Source organism: Archocentrus centrarchus, chromosome 10 (genome assembly GCF_007364275.1).
Source record: "Archocentrus centrarchus isolate MPI-CPG fArcCen1 chromosome 10, fArcCen1, whole genome shotgun sequence".
In the NCBI taxonomy this organism is placed as follows: domain Eukaryota; kingdom Metazoa; phylum Chordata; class Actinopteri; order Cichliformes; family Cichlidae; genus Archocentrus; species Archocentrus centrarchus.
The window spans coordinates 34,881,572-34,904,487 of NC_044355.1; the positions used below are offsets into that span (position 1 = coordinate 34,881,572).

The 22,916-nt window shown below is 39.9% G+C and overlaps 1 protein-coding gene across 1 annotated transcript; it reads left to right on the forward strand.

Moving 5' to 3' along the window:
* Positions 1 to 235: 235 nt before the first annotated feature.
* On the forward strand, positions 236 to 20,239 carry ccdc142 (coiled-coil domain containing 142). Its single transcript, XM_030740270.1, has 18 exons — positions 236 to 358; positions 1,432 to 1,511; positions 2,202 to 2,242; positions 2,970 to 3,015; positions 7,906 to 8,153; positions 8,624 to 8,848; positions 9,433 to 10,769; positions 11,866 to 12,155; positions 13,715 to 13,801; positions 14,136 to 14,324; positions 15,556 to 15,716; positions 16,195 to 16,347; positions 16,853 to 16,967; positions 17,395 to 17,572; positions 17,948 to 18,058; positions 18,527 to 18,630; positions 19,343 to 19,511; positions 19,686 to 20,239. Exons 2-18 carry the CDS (start codon positions 1,451 to 1,453, stop codon positions 19,792 to 19,794), a joined length of 3,624 nt encoding a protein of 1,207 aa, XP_030596130.1. The 5' UTR covers positions 236 to 358; positions 1,432 to 1,450; the 3' UTR covers positions 19,795 to 20,239.
* The last annotated feature ends 2,677 nt before the right edge of the window (positions 20,240 to 22,916 follow it).

Sequence of the window (22,916 nt, forward strand, 5' to 3'; positions counted from 1 at the left end):
GTTCAAAATGTAGGGATGTTTTTCAACTTGATACTATATTTATTAAAATACTGTAATATCACGGGTTTTTACCTCTAACTAACTTAATTAATGTCTCATTTGAACAAAATATTTTTCACAGCCCGCAGACAGGTGAATCCTAACATCGACTTGCGCCTGCGCGTTGCAGAAGTGACGCAGGCGCAAGAGGCACCATTTATCAGCTACGAAGCTTCCTGTTTTCCATAACAACTGCAGACGCTTTCTCCTTATTGGCTGCAGCTACATCCTACGTTTTCAGGCCTCTACTATTCAGATTCTATTTTAAACCACACTTCCTTCGTGAGCATTGGATTAAGGACAACGACTTAGAAAAGGCGTAAGTCAGTAACAAGATATTTGACGGAGCCATCCAGTGCGGAGAACTGTTAAATATATTAGCAGGAGCGGATAGTAGCACCGTTAGTAGGTACGAAATGAAAGAAGTCTGTTGTCTCTGTCCGGAACAGCGGTGGGAGTTTTAACGCTTTTATGAAGCTAATAGTTTGGTTTTCGGGAAAAAAACACTTGTTATTCAACAGAAAAGTTCCTCCGTTGAGCTGAGATGCACCAAGAATGGACGCTTGGACACAATTTTCAGTGCTGAGTAAGAACACAATGGCTTGAAATCGAATTAATGTTTGTGATGCCAAACCAGGTTAAGAGCATCTGCTCCAAGATAACTGGCCCTTGGTTAGCTGTTGTGACTCCATGAAATCACTGCTGATGTTACAAACAGGAAGATAGTATCATGTCTTCATCTCTAGAGGTCGAACGATACTCAGGAGAAAAACAACAACTTTGAAATAAATGGCCTCGGTAATATTTTAATGTGGGGAAAAGTGATGTTCATTTTACTTTTATATATTTTGGTAGTTTAATCTGAAACAAATATTTGTCAAGTTCAGGACATGAATGAACACATGAAGTCTGAATCTGATCCTTCTGTTGTCAAACAAATGTAGTTGGTTGGTGACTACATTGTTGTTAGAGCTTATGTAAAACATTTTCATCAAGGCTTTAAATGTGCAGGTTTTCAGTTAGAAAGTTCAGAGATTAAAGTATACATGAGTGAACTCTGTCACATGCCTCGTGGCTTATTGTCCCAGGTTTTATCATTTTAACACTATGGACAGTAGTGAACACAATGGCTGGAGTATAGTAGTATACAGAGAAGAGATAGCAGACAGGATAGGCTTGGTATTGTTTAGACTATAACATTGTGCATTTTTAAATGTCAGTTGTTCACAAAAACAGTGTGGAGTTCATCACAACAGTGAGTGGGTGTCATTGATAGTTGGTTTCTAATACAGAAACTGTCTGACATCACAAGGATTGGCGGGTGACTTCTGATAGGGTATACGACCCCTTTCTGCTGCCTTGACATCATGTTTGTGCTTCGTCCTTTCACAGCTTAGTTCCTTTGTCTGGTATGGATCACAGCATCCCAGAGATACTGAGAGATCCTGACAGACAGCCTGGGCTGATTGCAGGTAAAACAAATACGCCAAAACATATTGTGAGTCTGTTGATATGAAAATAAAGAAAGACACTGCAGAACGTTTGCTACCCAGGTGTGGCTGTAGCTCAGGAAGTAACCAGGACACCTGCTAGTTGGAAGGTTGGTGGTTCAAGCAAAAGCAGCATTTATTTAATAAAAAGCTGACTTGAGGGCAGATCTATCAGTTGCTATCCATGTAACTATTTACTGTCAAGGGTCCATCATTATTAATAATAATTTATTATTATTATTATTATTAACTAGCATTAAGATGATTGAAAGTGGCAGCATGCACAGACGCTGCGGCTCAAAGCGCTTCCATTCTGTGCTCATTTTGTTTGCTTTTGACTTCTCATAGAAGGTGGTAGGATAATTGACGAACACAAATTACCTTACTTTCTTTATATTTTCATACTGTTCATTAGAAATTCTCTCTCTGTACAAAGGAGAAATGCTCTCTTTGCACTGAATGGGACTGCCCAACACTTTGTTGTACTTTCTGTATAATGTCAATAAAGATTCTGATTCTCCTGGGTAGTGCTTAGGAATTATAGGCCTTTCTCCAGGCTGTAGAATTGCCAGTGCCGTTAGTTGATGTAGATTCTTGATGATATATTCTCCCTAAAGTTGATTTCTTCTGATGATGACTGATGATTGTGGGTTGTTTGTCTCTCTGTTTTAGACTGGGAGAGTCATGAGTCCTTCATTCCAGAAAAAGAGCAGGTTAGTGGTATCTGATGTGGTCAGTTTTAGACCTTAATTTTTATTTTTTATTTTTTTTTAAAGGGTCTCTTTTCCAAAGCAAATGATGTATGAGGATGGGGGGAGTACACACAGTGAAATAAATGTACAAATATCTCTATCTATATATCCATTTATCCATTTTCTTCCGCTTTATCAAAATCAGGGTCATAGGGGTCTGGAGCCTCTTGCAGCTGCCAAAGGGCAAGACACAGGGTACACCCTGGTTAGGTCGCCAGTTTGTTGCAAAGCTAACACATAGAGACAACAACTTTCATGATTTTGGAATAAGAAAGTCAGTCAAAAATATGTGGAGATGTTTAACCCTTACCCTAATGTTAGATTAAGATTGGGTTTACAATAACTATATCTTAACCATAAACAATGTTTTCACATTACCTTGCATGTAATGCATGTGTACGAACCTTCGGCCACACACTTTGAGCCGTTTTGTGCTTGTTAGCTCACCCGGCCAATGGACCGATGAGCTCATGTCATCTGTCATCCATCCATTAATACTTTTTTTGCAATACAACCAACAAACAACAAGAAAACTTTAACTTTCTTTCTGTACTTAACTTAATACTTAATATTACATTAACCTGTGAAATATGAGGGATTGTGAGCAAGATGAGCTACTACATCATTGGCATTCTTATTGTTGTTGTAGTAGTTGTAGTAGTATTGATTATTCCTGTTTTTCTTTCAGAGGAGATTCAGTTCCTGCATGGTAGCAGAAGATCTGAGCACAGATGGTATGACTTATATATGTACAGCAGCACGTTAAGCACAACAAGCACTGCAACAAATTTTTTTTCTACCTAAAACTATTGTGGCATCACGGTGGCATGGTGGTTAGCACTACTACCTCACAGCTAGAACGACAGCTAGAAGATCAAATCCACCGGGCCCTTCCGTGTGGAGTTTGCATGTCCCTGTGTCTGCGTGGGTTTCCTCCCACAGTCCAAAGACAAGCAGTTACTGGGGTTAGGTTAATTGGTGATTCTAAATTGTCCGTAGATGTGAATGGTTGTCTGTCTCTCTGTGTTAGCCCTGCAACAGGCTGGTGACCTGTACAGGGTGTACCCTGCTTCTTGCCCTGTGTCAGCTGGGACATCCCCCCCCCCCCCCCCCCCACACACACACACACACACAACCCCGAACAGGATAACAGAATGGATGGAAGGAAAACTATTGTACAATTTCTACTGAGTAGGTGGTTAATAAATATTAATATTCCACAAATATTTCTACATAGAGCCACAACAGATGTACTTCTCTGGAGCTTGAAAAAAAGGCAGCTGGACTTCTTTATGTTTCTTGAAGACGTTTCACCTCTCATCCAAAAGGCTTCAGTGAAGAAGCCTTTCGGAATTATGGTGATATGATTGTGTCTTGGAAGTCATTTTTAAATAAATTGGTATGTTACTTGTACTAGTTATAGAATATGGGAATAATCATGTAAATCTGTGAAGGTTATTTGTCGTGTTTATGTTTAGTGGCTCATGTTGAGTACAAGATATTTTGATAATTATCCACTTTTGATCTGTGCATATGTATCGTAGAGAAGAGAAAAGGTTATATGGATGTTATTTATGGTTAGAATTGCCAAATAGATGCTGTTTTTATCTAATTGACAGACACAGGCAAAGTGTTAATCAGACAGTAGATTCTGATCGGATGATTGAAACACATCTGGTGACTGTTTGTGTGTCTATGGGTATATGAAATATATGGGTCATTCTATTTCAAGTCAACATGGGCCTTCTGTTTGAGTGTCTCAGATTTGTCTAAAAAATTTATGGTACACAGTTTGAACATAATGATTCAGGTGAAATTTTAGCTTCATATTTAAAATGCTTTTCAGGATCTATTTTATTTTTTGAAAAGTGGTCCATCAACTAAGTTTCATGCCATTTAATTGCATGTTGAAATCTGCAGCAGTGTTTGAATGTTATATAATCAAATTAAATGTTATAATCAAAATGAACCAGGATCTGTAATTTGGGACAGAGAGATTAAAAATGTCTAAGTACTGGCAAAAAAAATTAAAACAGTCCTATAAAGTCCCTTATTTGAGCGCACACTAAAATTTCAAAAAGCATGTGCAATACTTTTAAATTCTTAGTCAAGAAAATGAGGAAAATTCCATTTTTATTCAACTTTCATGCTGCAAATAAGTTGTACCACAAATAAAAGAAAATGTCATTAGATTGTCCTATCCAAATAGAACAAAACTCTTGAATTTTCAGATGGCACTCAGAAAATAATTTAGTTTAATATGAAAGGTGGAAGAGAATGGATTGATGGATGGATCTGCATGTTTTTATTTTTGAGTTATTTTTCTTACCATTTTGAGTCCCAGTGCCTTGGAAGATTCTGATAATTCAGATTAAGTTTACAGTATACCAAGAGGTACTAAAACATATTTAGCATATTCCTATATATTTAATATAATCCTTGCAGCTTTCTTTCAGACAGCATACCAATTACCTGATCCCTGCTTACCTTTACCAATTGTGGCATTAGGATTAAGTATTGGGATTAGGGGTTTAGGGTTAGGATCATGTATCAAGCTACTAACCCCACCATGTGAACACTGCAGCTTGGCCTGGCAAGACTACTTCACGTGAAATTATCCCTTTTTATCCTCCCACACAAAACAAAGCAGGAGGATATTGTCGTCATACATTTCGTCCGTCTGTTAAGTTTTACCTTTCCTATAGATTCCAAAACCACAAAGAGTAGAGCCATGAAATCTGGCATATGCGTTCTTTACTCTTCAAAGATGTGCAACACAATATTCATATTCCTGGATGTTTAGTGCCCTTTGTATACTTTTGCTGTATTTATCTGAAGTGGAGTAAACAGCATGAAGGATTTCAGGCTGCTAATGCTATGGTAATATATGCTAATGCTATGCAGCCTCTTTGTCGTGCCTGATTGGCGTAGCCTAATCATGTGATCATATTGTGCTGTGTGACTGGCTATACCTACTTGACCAATATTGACTGAAATGGAGAAAGTGTGGTTTCCTCATATCCAGCAACTGACCTATGGGTCACTAAACAGCTGGCAGCAGCTAGATAGTGAGAAAAAGGGGAATCCTAAATTTATAGGTAAAGAGCCAGTCTATTTATAGTAACATCTGTTCTAGGCTGCAGCCTTATTGTTTAGCCTGCCAACTTGTGATTTGCTGTGTAGTGCCTATCATGTTAGTCAGGGATGACTCGGCCATAAATAGTACAGGTTATGACTTATCATTGAGCGATATTAAAGCCATACCTACTGCTGAGCAGAAAATGTAAAAAATGTTTTGAAAAATGAAAAATTTGCAGATATTTAACTAAATTATTTTCTGAGTTATAATTGGAGTACCCGATGCTGAAGCTTGTAGTGTGTAGAGGTTGCTAACTTTCTACAGAGTCAATCACCATAGACCTCCAGATTAGCTCAAGAACATTGTATAGACAGGTTCATGGAACTTTCATGGCCGAGCAGCTGCATCCAAGCCTTAAATCACCAAGTGCAATGCAAATCATTGTGTGCAATTGTGTAAAGCACACCACCACTGGACTCTAGAGCAGTGGAGACATGTTCTCTGGAGTGACGAATCACACTTTTCCGTCTTGCAATCCGATGGCCAAGTCTGGGTTTGGCGGTTGCCAAGAGAACGGTACTTGTCTGACTGCATTGTGTCGAGTGTAGAGTTTGGGGTCTGGTAGTGCAATCCCCTCAATTCTGAGTACCTTCCCTCTCTTTGTTATCATCAGACTACACTTCTCCAGTCCAGATGATATTCTGATGTCATTGCTGTGTAGATCCTAGTGTAGTGGTGTGGATCAGTGAATTGAAGTCTTGTTCACTCCTGGCATACAGCTTGATGTCATCCATGTAGAGGAGGTAGCTGATGTTTGCTCCATTCTGTAGACGATATCCGTAGCCAGTCTTGTTAATGATCTGCTTGAGGAGGTTCAGGTCTATGCAGAACAGCAGTAGGGATGGAGCATCTCCTTGGTAAATCCTACACTTGATGGTGACTTGTGCAATTGGCTTGAAGTTGCCCTCTAGTGTTGGTATTCACATCCGCATTAAATTCTTGATGTAGGCTCTTATGGTCCTAGTGATCCTGTACAGTTCTAGGCATTCCAGGATCCATGTGTGAGGCACTGAGTCGTGGGCTTTCTTGTAGTCAGTCCAGGTGCTGAGCAGGTTGGTTAGTCTGGTCTTACAGGCTCAAGTGACTGCTTTATCTACCAGTAGCTGGTGTTTTGCTCCTCTGGTGTTTCTGCCAATTCCTTTCTGGGCCCCGCTCATGTATTGAGCCATCTGCCTGTTAATATTAGCCACTATGATGCCTGACAGGAGCTTCCATGTTGTGCTGAGGCAGGTTATTGGTTGGATGGGACGGGTCCCTTCTGGGGATATCACTGATGTCTGCACTTTACCCGCTGCCTTAACAATGAAACACTTGTTGTATCTTTTGATAATGACCAATAATGTACCTTATCTTATCCTATTCAAAACATATTGCCAATGCATTCAAAGCATACCTGTATAGAAAAACACACTGGAATACCATTAGACATGGATTGGCCTCCCCAAAGCTCGGAGCTCTGCGTTATTGAAGCAGTGTAGCGTCATCTTGACAGAGAATGGAACAAAAGGAATCCAGCATCTACAGAAGAGCTTTGGAATGTTTTTCGGAATCCTGGATAGTGATTCCTGAAGACTACTGAAAAAAAAATTACGGGAAAGCTTGTCTAACAGAGTTCAGACTGTTGAAGAATAAAGGTGTTACATCAAAAATTGACCTTCAAGCTCTTTAGAATTGTACAAACTCTGTTTTTGTCTTATATATTGTATTTCTACGTATGTTTGCACATGTTTCATTTCGTGCACTTATTACCCATTTTTCTAGCAAAATATAAAGAAATGAGGGGTGGCTCAAGAATTTTTACAGTACTATACCTTTTTGAAAAAGTTGGGTTCCTGACCCAAACACCTGTTCATTTATATCCATGTCTTTGGGATCATTGTCTTGCTTTCTGATATTATATATAGTTTTCCACTAAACTATATATACTGTACACTCATCAAGCACTTTGTGTCTAACACCTGTGTGCAATTGCACACATACACAAAGTTGTTCAGTAAGTCTATCGCTTGGCAGCATTGCAAAATACAGTCCTCCATTCATCAGACAGCAGAGCCTTGTGGCATATTGCTGAAGTTGGATGAATCTCTGTGTCTGCTGAGGCTGCACATCGTCGACTAAAGTGGTAGATTTTGGTTCTGTCACCAGCATAAATCCAACCTATCTTGCTATAATCATGTGATGAATGTTTTCTTGGCACACTTGTACCCCATAATCTGATTTTTGAGGTCTGGTTGCTCTGTTCTTATTTGTGACTCTCATACAACAGAATTTAGCATCTGCTAACACTGTGCTTCATTGAGAATTTTAATTGCTAGTATTATTTGACAAATAAGTTACTCAGTTACAGTCTACAGTGTACAAGAAAACAAAAGATGACTAAAATAATTAGTTACCATCTGCCATATGACTTTCTCTGTAAGCTTTTCACATTATATGATTATGTAAAATCTTAATCTTGACACTGTTGAATTTTACACCCTTTCAGGTCACTGGTCACAGATGTCCATCTCCCGTTCCTTGCAGCGAGCTGAAGTTTTACTCAAGAGTACCTTTAATCCGAATCTGAAGTGGCTATTCCGTGGTGACAGTCAAGATCAGGACGAGGCGAATTTTGTAGTGGCTCACAACCTGGTGTCCCGTTCCTCTGAGCGCCTGCTGCATCTGCAGCAAGCCCTTCTGACTGTGGCACCCCAGTGGCAGCTGGTGGGTAGGACACAGTTGGGATATCCTCAGGTGAATTCCAGAGATTACAACGAAACTGGATTTTTGACAGGTTTAAGCAGAATAAGTTATCACTTGTAGTACTGCCTAATTTCAGGTCCCTTATTCTAATTTGATAGTTATGAACTCTTCTGTCTCACCAAGAGGTAGCTCTGGGCTTATTATAAGACAAAAATGTGTGAAAAAACTTTTATGAAAATATTGTATATTAATGTAAATGTGTACTTTCACTTGCTTAAATTTTTTAACCACCATCAGTTCTGATCATAATTATCATTTTTGGCCTGAGGTTAAAATCGTTTAAAATGGAAGACAAGCTTTGCTCAGTGCCGTAGAGCACAGGAATGTTCTCCAGGCAGAAGAGGCAATGTTTCAATATAAACTATTCTGACCACTGGAACAAAAATTCTGATTTTTATTGTGTTATAACTGAATCCATCATCTTTCTCTCCACACACCCACCTCCTCCCCCATCCAATCAGGCCTGTTTTAAAGGAATGCCGGATGAAGCAGGTGTTCTTTTCCTGCCTTCCTCATCCTTCCTCCAGGGCAACTACAGAGCTCTGTGGAGGCTCCTGGAGCAGCGGTCCTTGCTGATTTTTATACACGAGTATACAAGGAGGGCTCGCCTGGCAGCAGCTTTCATGTCAAGAGTGAACGGTCTATTGGAGCATCAGCTGAAGAAATCATACCTTACACTTAACCAGGTTAGGCTGAACTTTCAGAACTGCAAAAGGATTACTTAAATTACTCTGTATTATGTACTCATACTGAATAGAGAATGCAGGAGGTAGGACATGTTGCTCATCACCAGACTCTGAAATCACCAGACAGTTACCCACGCTATCCTGACACTGGACATCACACTATACTAGAGAGTTAGCAGAGGGAAGACCTTTCGGTGTCCTATCCAACTATACTGAACATTTGTGTTTTTACATGCACCTTTGTTATGTGATGGGTTTTTTTTCTGAATAGCTGGTTTGAAGTAGGCTTAACAGAGTTTTAGTGTTTCGCTGCCATCAGATTTAGGTTACAAGAGTGTCAGTATTGAATAGCCTTCTTGCATAATGCATTTTACCTGTTTCTTTTTAAATCCTGACATGAAATGTCAGTCTCCCGCAATCCCAAGTTGGATAACTTTTTAGAAAATGGATGCTTGGATTCTTCTGTATTATCTAACATTTGAGATATTAATGAAGAGATTTAGATAACTCTTTATCAGCATATTTCATAATGCTAATTGCATAAGCATAGTGCTTATTCAGAGTCATTCTGCTCTCCTTTCCAGACCCCATCCACCTGGTCTTCATGCAGGATCAATCTCAGCTCACTAAGTCAAGAACTCCGGGTTCATCTCAATCACTGGTCTTGCCTGTTTTCCAAAGTCCAGACTGACCACTTCTTAAGACGTACCGTTGTTCAGCAAACCAGGCTGCTGATAAAAATCAAAGAATCTCTGGATTTATTAGGTCTGCAGGCACTGCTTTTGATGGAACATTATGTCCAAGCTATCCTGTCTGTTATAGCCCAGACTGACTTAGACTCTGTACCAAAAGAAGTCTTGGAGGATATTTTAACAGGTACTTATCAGTATAACCAGGCAGTGGATGAGCAGAGACGACAGCACAGCACCTCCCAGCTGAGGACTGCAGTATTACAGCAGGCAGATTTTTCTGCATTGGATTCTAGTCTTCCAAAGATCAAAACCCATCACCCTTCTCCTTTCTCAATCAAAGAGTTAATGATGATTTTAGCAGGCTATCATGGAGAAATGGCAGCCAAACAGCTGCACTACTGGGCTTTAGAGCAACCCCGTTACATCTGTGAGCTCCATAGCAGCCATGAGGACTACACATGCTCTGATAACTCCATAAGTCAAATGGTCAACTGTCAGATTTCCACATTGAGATCTGAGTGGACATGGGAGCAGCTACAGCATACCTACCTAATTTCCTGTCCTCTCTCTTCTATGAATCATAATCATCCCACTTTCCAGTCATGTTCTTGCCAAACTACAAATGCAACACCTTCTGTTTACATGCCAGACCTCCATCTGAACAGTCCTATCTTGGAAAATTGTTGTCCTATTTTAGCCAATCCCACACCTATACAACATAAAAAAGAGGGCTCTAAAAAAGACCAAATTAACCAGTGCCAAAAATACATATCCCATTCAGCTTTTACTCAGCCCAATGCGAAAGTTTTGGACTTGGTCCAACCTGAACCAGAAAGAAAGACAAGTTTAGAAAACTGTACACTTCTGCACACAGTTTCACCCTCGTTAACCAGCTCCCATCACCTCTTAAATGTCCCTCTGTCGAGGATTTGCCAACTCCACCATTCCTCAGTAGAACTACTTTTTCAGGTGTTTGTTTCCTCCAGTGACCTGCTGGCTCCACTAGTTTCACGTACACCTACACCAGAAAGACTAAATGAACAGCCACTCCGGGCAGCAGTAACAGACCTGTTAAATGACTCAACAATTTCAAGTGCTCATGTGACAAATGCACCTGATTCGGTGGAATTAAATAGAGCGAGCTCCAAGCTAAACAGAGACCAAAATGTGGAGGGAACTCGGCAGGAATGGGCTGAACTGGAAATAACTGGGCCAGATGCCACCAGCAGGTACGGTCAAGTCATTGTTTTTATTTTTGACTGTCACTGTTGGAGACGTCTGAGAAAGCTTTGAAGAAACTGTTTTTTGGGTTGTCTGTCAAATATTTATCGGTGATCTATATGAGTCTTCAGAAAAATAGGCTGTATGCCAAATTAGGGTTGCCCACAATATAAGAGACAGCCGACCCTTAATAGGTACTGAGGCAGAAAATGGTTCTTCATTGTCTGATGGTATCCTCTATTCTTTTTAGACTCTTTTCAGACATGGGATATGAAAAATTTCTGCTTCATCAGTCTGTTAAAATAACATCATCATTAATATAGCATTCAGGCATACAGTTGGTCACTTTTATGTTAATATTTTTCTTGCCTTCATTTATTAATTCTAATGACAGTAATGATGACTCGTGATGATGCACATGAATAATAGTGGGTCAGCAACCTCCTCCAAAGGGGACAACCTCCACTAGGGTTTAAATACCTGAGACTCTCCACCTATCACGGCGTTTGAATGAGACGTGAAATATCTTCAAAAAACTTAAAGAAGTCCAGCTGCCTTTTATTCAAGTTCTGAAGACCATAGTATTCACACTAGTGTCTTCACAAAGTGAAGTGCACCATGTCATATGCTGCTATATCCGTATGGATCCTGTCTTTATTTTGGGAATATTTTTAAGTAACTATAAGTAATAATGAAGATACTGCCATTTTGCAACAAGCCTAAATTTGTGCAGTGCTCTCGCTTTGGAATCTGCTGCCTGATGCTCCTGTTGTGTAATAAAGCTAAACTATTCTCCCAAACAATTAGGATTTATAGTAAGCTGGCCAACTTCAAGTGCAAGACAGTTGTCATTTTGTGTGTGTTTATCTGAAAATGCATTCCAATTTGTACAGTCTTGAAAGTGATGTGCAAAAAAGACTTTAGCCACGTCAAAGGAAGCTGGTCTTTTTTTTTTTTTTTAAATGACCTGCTGTGTGCTTTCAGATGTGAAGCCAACACATTCAGATGCTGGCAGATTAGTGGAAAGCAGTGCATATCTGTAAGCAGCTATAGACGTTTTATCACAGGATAGTTAAACACTAACAGGTGATTTCTATCTTTCAGATCAGGTTTTGAGAGGGCGAAGGAAGAGATTTTTGAGGCAGAGAGGACGTCGCTGGAGCCAGACTGTGTTCGCTGGCCTCACACAGTACAATGGTTAGACCTCGGTCAGTCACTGGTGTTTGCTGATCTGCTTGAACAGTATCACACCCTGCTATGGACTGTCTGCAGTAAAGCCCTGTGGCTTCAACTGCAAGTACCTCTAGGAGGAAACACTGTAGGAAGCATCAACCTCCAAGAAAACCATAAGAGTTTCCAGGTCATCCACAGGATCAGTCGGGCTTCAGAGACGGGTAAGAACATACACTCAACAGTAATGTCTGTACATTTTTTTAGTCATGCAGTTATCCAGCCAGCTGGTGGCAGCAGCAGTGCCGTGTTTTTTAACAGTCCATCCTGAGGCCTGTACCACAAACCAGGATTTGGGCTTTTCCAAATAACTTCAGAGTTAAAACTGGGTTTTCAATTTTCAATTCAGTTTAATTTACATTGCACTAAATTACAACAGTCAGCTCAGGGCACATTATATTGTACGGTAAAGACGCTACAATAATTACAGGGAAAACCCAACAGTCCAAACAACCCCCTATGAGCAGCACTTGGCAACAGTGGGAAGGAAAAGCTCCCTTTTAACAGGAAGAAAGCTCCATCAGAACCAGGCTCAGGGACGGGCAGCCATCTGCTGTGACCCGTTGGGCTGAGGGGAGAGAGACAGGACAAAAGACATGCTGTGAAATATCTCTTGATTAAATGTGGAGTGGTGACAAAAAGAAATACTCATTGCATCACAGGAACCCCCCAGCAGCCTAGGCCTATTACAGCATAGCTAAGGGAAGCTCAGGGAATTCTGCTTTTTTATTTATTCTTTACTTAACGCGCATCTTGTCCAAGCGTACAGACCAAAGTGCTTAAATCGCACACTTTCATACAGCGCTTTTAATGCTATACTACTGTACAGCGCTTTTCTTGTTACATTCAGACCACTGCTTTGTCTGCTGCAGCTGTGTTGCTTTGCATCTGTTGTGTGTGTAATGTATTTATATTTTTTCTAATGTTATAGTTTTATCTTCCTTTGTAATGCCACCTGCTTTGCTGCCTGTAGACTTACCCGTGTTTGTGATTGGTCACATGGTGCTAATGCCACCCCCTTTCACGTGAACATGCTCCTGGTTAGCTTGGAAAACCGTGGATTGATTCAAGCTGATAACCCCATTCATGTGACAGCTAAAGCCAGATAACTGAAAGATATCCTGGGTACGCTGAATTGGTTTCATAGTCCAGGGCCCTGGTGCAGCTGTGTGATGGCACACTTTGGTTCCTGTAGCTCAGCACACCTGTCTGAGGTGTAGAAAAAATAGATTATGAATCACCTGACTGATCCTGTGTCTGTCTCAAGAATAATTCATAGACTTTTTAACAAAGCTCTTGTTCCATGTGCATAATTGCATATGCCTTTCTTCCTTTGGAGGAACTCAGGCCTATAAGACACCCTACAATGCTACAAATATTTAATAAACTTTTGGGAAAGGCTCTCTTCTTCTCCTGTGAGACTTATTAATATTGATACAAACAATCTTGCTGAGTTCCTGATAGTTTTATTTGCCTCTGACTCATTTGCTCATTTAGAACTATGAATGCAGTGTGACTATAATATTTTAAGCTGTTTTAAGATGATGGTGTTCTCTGAGCTCAGCTAAGCACTGTTTTTATTTATTGAAGGCAGAACAACTCAAAGAGCAGTGACCAAAGGTGGCTGCAAAAGTATTTCAAGGGAAGAAATGAAGCATTTGGTCATTGATACAGATTTTATTGTGATCTGTGTGACACTGCTGGATTGTTTTGTGTGTTGCAGGTCTGGTTCCAAAGGAGAGCAAAATCATGCTGGAGGACTTGAGTCTATATCTGTTATTCATTACAGCACATGCTCACTGGGACTATGGTTAGTACACATACACTCACACACTGACAGCCCTCATAAATGGATTAAATGTAAATATTGATTATGGATTGGTATTTGGTAAACTGACTGGTATTTATGTAGTGCTTTTAGAGCAGCTGTCTGTTTTTTTTTTTTTTTGTTTGTTTGGTTTTGTTTTTTTAAATAGGAATTTCCCAACATTTGGAATAAATAAAGTGTCTTATGCTGATTAATTGGTATTCCTCACTTACTCAGCAGTATTAAAGAACATTGGACATGATCTTATTGTGAAAACATTGCTCTTTATGATAAGAAAAAAATCATCCTGTCTTTCTTTTTCATTATCTTCCCTCAGATGTGTGCAGAACTTTAGGTTCAACTCTGACAGATAAGTGTCTTATAAATCAAACCGGCCACTTTGTTATGCAATCACCTAAACAAGATGGAACTGTGACAACGTCGGCGACAATGAAACATTTCCTAATGCTGCTGAAACCTCTCCTGTCTTTACTGTGCTGCCATCAGTCAAACAGCAGAGCCTCAGGTAAAAATGTTTCTTCCACAAACACCGTAGCAGCATTAGCACCATACCCTTACAAATAATATGAACCCAATTCTGAAAAATTTGGGATACTGTGTAACATCTAAGTTAACAACAGAATGCAGTGATTTGCAAATCCTATAAACCATTTTATTCACAATAGAACACAGAAAACACATCAAATGTTTGAACTGAGGAAATGTACCATTTTAAGAAAAATACCACATTTTGAATTTGATGGTAGCAACACATCTCCAAAAATATTGGGTTGGGGCCTATTAAAGGATGGGAAAGTAAGTGGTACTAAAAAGAAACTGCAGAATAATGTGTGCAAGGGACAAGGCCGAAAATGAATACTGGATTCTTGTGATCTTCAGGCCTCAAGCAGCACTGCATGAATACTGGCAGGCTACTTGAATTTAAGATGGGAAACTGCATTTACATTCATAAACTGAAAGTAATTTTAGTTCAGGTTTTTAAACCTTGGAAAATGATGGGCATGGAGAATGTGACCTCTGTGTTATCTTTGTGATTCGGTGTTAGGAGAGCGACATGTTCATGAGAAGCTAAAAGTTCTAACCCTGCCTGGGGAAGGGTTTGCTGTGCCTGGCACCACTTGTTTTTTGATTTGTAGGTTTTTTTGCCCACAGCTGCAGCACCTTCATATATAGACTCTGGTTAATGCTCATAGCTTATTTAGTGAGTCACAATTACACAACAGTGACAGTACATATAACAAGTTATACAGTTTTACAATTGTTTATGTACACTACCGCCATCTTGGATTGTTAAGTCAGGGTTGGTGGGGATACTCCAACTTTCCAAGTTGGAAGTCAGACTTGAGGAGTCATTCCAATTGAAAATTCCAAATGGGAACTCGGAAATTCCAACTTCTGACCCTGTCAAGTTTTATTACATTTTTACTTGATAATTTTATTTTTCATAGAGGTCTTCTGAATTGCGCTTTGTCTCGCTCCTCACCCGGGACCAAATTTAAGATATTTGCCTTGGGAGACCTACCAGAGGCAATAAAGCTCCCGGGAAGTCTCTTTCTGTTATAAAAGTTTTAAGGGAATCAACATATTTTTGGGGATTCTGTCTTTAATATTATAGGGTCTTTACCTTACAGTATGAAGCACTGTAATATGACTGTTATTTTTAACTGGCTCTATATAAAAAAGAGTAATTGAACTGACTTGATTGCAGCCCTCTCTGTCTGTCCTCTTCTCCACAGGTTCTTTCAGCTTCTTCCCCTACACTCTACGGAGACAGACTGTTAGTTTGGTGCTAGCCTCCGTGCAGCTGTCCACAGTCTGGATCATGTCAAAGGCTTACCAGTTCCTCTCCTCATGGAGCCTCAATAAGTTCCTGCTTATTACACAGGGGGACCTCAAAGTAGGTTACTCGTTGCACCCAGAAGACTTTTATGTACTTGAGTGATCAAAGAATGATATCAGTGAAAAGGCTGTTTCACAAACATTTGCAGCACAGTGAACTCGAGCATATTCACACTTCTTTAGTGTTTATAGGATTGTCAGTGTTACCATGGCATACAATCAACTGGTCCTACTATAAGTGTTGTGTATGCATCAAACTCAGGGGGACAGGAAAACATGCATATACTGTTGGCTTATTAAGTTCTCATGGCTGTCCTTGATTATGTATTTCTAGCTAGTTGTCCAAAATCTGTACATTTGTAGCCAAATTATTCTTTTACATGTTTCTGTGATATGGTGCAGAGCAATCACAAAAACCTTTGGCCATGGCTGTATATGTTTACTTGTCTTTATTCCAGTTTTTGTCTTTCAGCAGTAGAATAAGTGTCAGCTTAAGTTTGTTTGTTTGTTTTGGGTTTTTTTCTTTGTCTCTGTAGATGATGAGGGCGTCATTAGAGGTGATGGTGCATCAGACCAAGTTGCTAGTGATGAATTCAGATGGTGACCAACAATCTACTCTCCATCAACACAGCCAGCTCCTGCTGAGACAGCAACTTGAAGCACTTGATAGAGCCGTGTCTGCTCTGCCGGTAACCTGTCTGAAAGATGACTTCTCTTCATCTCTGACGATCATATATCAGTATTCAGAATTGGCAACACATTAGCAAAGCAGATGACCAGCAGGCGTTCATGTCACATTGAACTGACAGCCAACTACAGCTGGCTGACTTCATGTTATCTTGCTGTTGATGTGCTTTACAGATGGGCAAAAAACATCTTACGCAAGTCGATCTGGCACTCGATGTGGGTGTTGTTCTTCCGTCATGCTCACATGTATACGGCATTTTGGAAACTAAATGATAGTTTGAACATAGCACCTTTTAACTTAGCTAGGCTGTACAAAATGATTTACACTTTATTTTTCATTCACCCATTCACACACACACACACACACACACACACAAACAAATAGTGATGGACCTGTTATTCAAAGTACTTACCTAACATCAAGGACACTTAGTCATGGGGAACGGATCAGGCATTCTGCCACATGAGCCCAACCACTTCTAACCAAAAGATGTCACTGTCCATTAGACCTTCTCTTCTATGGTGCTGAAGACCTTCTCCAGTGACTGCAAGCGAAGGTCAGGGGAGATCTTTGAACACACCATGCCTTCTTCTGTACATTGGAGACCCGACCACAGGAGAGGTATTGATGTTTGGTTTTAATTCAATTTATTTCAATTTTTTATAAATCTTTATGTTGTAAGGTAAGGAACCTTTCCCTATAAGCACTTACTGGTGATGGTGTGAATAAAAACTTCCCTTTTACAAGAAACCTCTGGCAGACCCAGAGTCAGGATGGGTGGTGATAAGATTTGAACAAGAGAAAAGAAGAGTAGAAAAACTCTAAACACTGTAACGATATACCAGTAAGTACCCGGCAGGCTGGTGAGGCCGGTAGCAGCAGATTGTACTGCAAAAACTCTTAAAACTCTGAAAAGTTATAAACTTAATGACATGCAAATGTAGAACTTTGAGTGCTCAAGCAGAGTAGAAAAGCACTATATAAGAACCCGTCCATTTACCATAATTTCTTTGAGCCGTATATAATTGTGGCCCTCTCTTTTGCAAAGGTATTCCCAACACTCCCAGTGAATATGCATCCCTGGCAGCTCAGACTGTGATAGGTCAAGTTTTAGATGGTGTGTTACCTTTGTCTGATGATGCACGAGTCCAAGCACTGAGTATAACCATGACGGCATTCATGGAGGCATGGATGGAACACATCCTGAGACAAAAGATCAAATTCAGGTATGTTTTAGAATTTTACATCAGTTTCTCCACTGTGTTATCGAACAAACTGACGACATAAAATTTCAAAGAGCAATGTTTGTCTCTGTGACTCCCCCCGGACTGCCAAATAAAGGCAGAAGGCTCAAAAGTAGACTTTTCTTTTTTCTTTTTAAAGAATGTCACAGAATTTAGTTTTGCCAGGAGTGCTTTAATACTCTGCTGCAGTTATCATTCAGTATCCATCATTAGGAAGCAATATGACCGTACAAAAGTACAGATTAAACTCAAAAAGTGTTGTACTAATATTAAAGTAAGAAACCACATATGAAAGATATGAGTATGCATATTTTGTATTCTCACAAAGACCTCTGAATAGTGTTTTTTTGCTCTTAGCGTGCAGGGAGCTCTACAGCTGAAGCAGGACTTTGATTCTATCAGAGAAATGATCCAATCAGATGAATATGGTCTGTCAGCTGAACTCCACCAACGACTGCTCAGCCTCCGGTACCATAATCCCGCTTCCGTCTTTGTCCTTTATTCATTATAAACTTCACCTACTTGGCAGATTTCTCCTGAACACTAACAGATCAAACCAGTCTACATCTGTATGACACATCTGTCCACATACTGCAAATCAATGAGATCACTGCTTTACTTTGAGATTAAGGAGATAACCTAAATTAGAGTGTTGCCTAAATTTAGTATTCTCAGTATTTATTCCCATCTTTGTTATAGACCTCAAACATTTTGACTGCAACTGTTTTTGGTTATTTAAAATGGAAAGATATAAAATAGTAAAGTGTTTAAAAATTGTTTCATTTGAATGTTGACCTGGTGAAAGAGCTAAGTTGTGCCAACATAATATACATGGATGTAATGTGTAAAATCAGAGGTGGAGAGGATTTACATGATGATTAATCATTATCCTCAGTACTGTTGATTGGGTTGGGTCATTTTTCTCTCGGTCTGCAGGGTTTTTCAGCAGGTAGATTCAGCAGTGGTGTGTCTGCTCCAGCAGCCGCAAGCCAAAAAAGCATACGTGCAGTCCGAAGCCTGGGAGCCTTTCACACGCTGCTGTAAGTGTCGCATCAGCCACAAACTCATAAGTCTGCAACTATCAAATGTTCCATCATGGTTATTAAATGTAAATACAATTTTTTGAAACTTAAGAAGTCCTTGTGATTGTTCTTCCCGTGGGGAAAATTTAAAAAAAAATCATCTAAATAAAAACTGAAGTGGCAAAGTTCGCTTTCAGTTGATGAAAAAGTTTGAGCCACTGTGAAAACTTTTGGCCACAAATGTGTGTTATCAGTGGATGTAGCTTTTAAATGTCACATACTGCATGTGACACTGTTTTAAAACTGTTTATTTTGGGCTTCATTTGGTCCCGCTGGAAACAAATCTTTTTTTTTATCATAAGGATTTATGTCTGCTGACAGCTGATGAAAACAATTAGTAATCCATGAGGGATTTGTTTTGTAACTAATTTGAAAAACTACTTTTGTACGGCTTACATACAGAATGAATCAGACAATATGTTGCTCACAGTAAAGCCACAAAATATTTTTCTTTCATCCAGCACCATTTTTGTAAACCCACTTAAGAGTTAAGTTTAGTCTATGAAACTGTGTGAGCAGTACAGTTCAAGCTGAATCATAACACTTCTCTACACAGAAACTACCTGAAAATGTAGCAGTTGCATTTTAATAGAATTGCATCGTGGTGTCAAGTGGCTGTAAACTGTGTGTGATGAGACGCAGTGGCAGTAACCTCTGTGCAATTCTTCAGGTCCAGCCAGCAGAAGCAGGGGCAGCACCGATGCTGCTGTGGTCAGTAGTATAGACAACCTGAGGTGTATGGAGGGTGAGGACCTGTCTCAGTCTGAGTCATCACTTGTGACTACTGACCTCCCTCCAGTAGACCCATCGACCCACACAGAGCCATACCTCGCTCCAAGGTACATTTCTACAGTTTTCACCATGGAGGCAGTGAATGAATTTGCATGCCCCATCCCAAAGGTCTTATCCAGCCACATTAATGAACAACAACATGGTTTGGAATGGGCTTAATGCACACTTCTTTCCTTAAAGTACCTCTTACTACGTGTACTGACTTTACTTTGTGCTCACAGTGTGGCGCTGGGGGCGGCTCAGCAGGAATGGTTGGACTTGAGGATTCAGACTAGTGCCCGTCGTTGGAGGATGCCGGGACTGCCATGTCTCTCTACCTCTGAACACTGAGCACACATACAGACACACACCCTGCAGAGATATGACAAACACTCACCTCACATCGCTGGATCAAAATTTCAAGGAAATCTCATGTAAATACATAAAAAGAAATTTTATTGTTGTTACTTTTGAAAATAAAAATGCATGAGCTGAGGGGGTACCATGAAGAAATGCAGCATAGCCAGGTTTTCTTGGCATTAGCTGGTTTGACAACCTAAAGCTTCAGTCAGAGATAACGGGTGTCACGACAGTGAGTTTCAACTTTGCTTGTTAATTCAGGCTCTGAGCACACGCACATTAAAGAGGACACTCGAGGCATCCTTTGGACATCGTGGTGGTGCAGTGGTTAGCACTGTTGCCTCGCAGCACGAAGGTCCTGGGTTCAAATCCAGCTGGCTGAGGGCTTTCTGTGTGGAGTTTGCATGTTCTCCCTGTGTTTGTGTGGGTTCTCTCTGAGTTCTCCAGCTTCCTCCCATAGACATGCAGTTAGTGAGGTTAGGTTAATGGTTGTCAGACAGACAGACTGGTGACCGGTTGCCCAATGGCAGCTGGGATAGGCTTCACGCTGATAAATGGATGGATGACCCGACTTTGACTCAATCTGAGCATCACTTAAACTAACCAGAGACATCATCAGAGCAACCAGAGAAAGTTCACTGATCAGTTTTCTTTATCTTCTTGCATATACAAAACATATTCCTTCAGCAGAGAATCAATATGACACTTGAAGCATATAATTATAAACTGAAACTAAGAATAACCTGCTGCAGACCAGGTTATGTGCTCATAAGTTACCATGGTGATTTAGCCAGCTGAAAAGAGAGCCACATTTACGACACTGAAAACTTTACGTTTAACAGCTCACTACCTGATTAATCTCACTAGCATACCCCTCCAGAGGAGGTTGTGTTTGAAATATGTAAATCATTATTAAGTTAGTAAAATTATGAATTTATTAATCAAAAAATGCTAGTATTTTCAGAAATATTTGTTTTACCATTGTATGCAAACACCTGTTTTAATATACCTGAATAAAGCTGTTTTTATTCCTCTTCAGTTTTTGTTTGCATTTTTATGTATTAGGAGTGCCATTGGATTTGTCATTGGTTTAAATGAAATGCACCATTTGATGGTTTTTGTTGCTTAGAGGAATTCATGTCTGGGCTTTATGACTCATTTCACTGTTCAGTAATACAAACTCCCAAAAGTTTGAAATGCAGGATGGAAACAGGGAGGAGTAGGATACAACAAATTCCATGATATTCCAAAAGTGATTGCTAGTACTTTTTTTCCCCCTCATTCTTGGTTTCATTCATTGCATATGGATTTATCCTTAATAGAACATACAGGTGACTGGGGGCAATAATCTGCAGGCCTGTGTGTGAATATACAAGTCAGAAGACTTCAAAAAGAAAACACAAACATTTCCTTTACCTTTGTTTATTGGATATGTTCCCTGCTACTCTGGATCTATGAAGAATAATGTATGAACAAACTATGAAAACAAATAGCTTTTATTACTGTTAGTAGTAACACACAGGAGGCATGAGTCAGTCACTGTGCACCGCAACACAACAGCTTAAAGAATACAAGTATTGGGTAAACCATTTCTAGGGATCATGCCTCTCAGCAAATGTTAGGCTGCAATGGTTGATGATGATACGCTCTTTGGGTACCAAAAAGTGACCGATACCATTCAACAGGTAAAAAAGGATAATATAATCATAATATCATGACATTCCCATTTCGAATATTTGTGAAATATTCAGACAAAGCCTATGTGTAAGTAGTGTGTGTTCATTTGTGCATGTCCCTAAATAGACAAGAAGTGAAACAAAAAAAAAGTCTTCGATATGTTTTATAGAACATTTATCTTTCATGTTCATAGTTGCAGAAATTTGTATGACTTCACTGAGTAGGTTTCTGGCACCACTTCACCGACCTCCAAGGTCCATGAAGAAGAGGAACAATCCTGAAGATTAAACTTCAGCAGCATTTTAACACAACCCCTGTAACTTTCTATAAATGTTGATGGAGTTTTGACTTCTTCAGCATTTCTGTGATTTCTCAGGAGATTTACTGTTTGTCACAGATAAACATCCAGCAGTAAAACACATGAACACGTTTGTGTTACCGATGGATGAGAGTGTCTCTTTAAATGTGGCTTCCTTGATGATGCCTGTCAATAGTACGTTTTAGAAAGACCTGTCAGGTTGATCACTCACCATTTATAATCTAATTTATTGTGTACCTGTTGAAATCACAATTTTACTTTGCCCTTTCTCACAGAAAGTACTTCTTCTTCCAGCTACTCCATTTAGGGGTCATCACAAAGGATCATCTGCCTCCACCTCATCCTAACCCTAGATTCCTCCTCTGTCACACCACCCCTCTTCATGTCATCCTTCACTACATCCATGAATCTTCACTGTGGTCTTCCTCTTTTCTTCCTGCCTTGTAGCTCCATATTCAACATCCTGTGCTCAATATACCCACTATTCCTCATCTGCACAGGTCAAAACCATCTCAGCCTTGCCTCTCTGACTTTGTCTCCAACTCGCTCAAACTCAGCTGTTCCTCAAATATACTCATTTCTAATCTTGTCTATTATGGCCACTCCCAACAAAAATCTTCAACTGTCTCACCTCCAGTTCTGCTTCCTTTCTTTTTGACATACATCATAGCAGGTCTCACTACCAGCTTGTAAATTTTCCCTTGCATTCTGGCTGCTATCCTTCTGTTACAAATCACGTCACCCACTCCACCCTGTCTGCACTCTTTTTCACCTCTCTTGTGCACTGTCTGTTGCTTTGGATGATTCATTACCGCTAACTCCTTGCAGCATCACTGTTAAACCTGCCTCCCTCTCATTCACACACATGTATTCTGTCTTGCTGCTACTAAATTTGGTTCCTCATCTCTTCTCTGCAGTGCGTACCTCCACGTTTCCAGGCCCTCTTTCACCTCCTCACTGCTCTCACTACAAATCACAATGTCATCTGCAAACATCATAGTCCGTAGAGACTCCTACCTGACCTCATCTGTTAACGTGTTAATCACTATTACAAACAAGAAAGGGCTCAGAGCTGATCGCTGATGCAATTCCACCCCCACTTTGAACCCATCTGTCA

Bases quoted from the DNA above. Each gene is read 5' to 3' on its own strand.
- ccdc142 (XM_030740270.1), top strand. From the start codon at position 1,451: ATGGATCACAGCATCCCAGAGATACTGAGAGATCCTGACAGACAGCCT. The intron at 3,016-7,905 runs GTATGACTTATA...ACACCCTTTCAG, and splicing joins AGAAGATCTGAGCACAGATG to GTCACTGGTCACAGATGTCC. The intron at 16,968-17,394 runs GTATTGATGTTT...TCTTTTGCAAAG, and splicing joins GAGACCCGACCACAGGAGAG to GTATTCCCAACACTCCCAGT.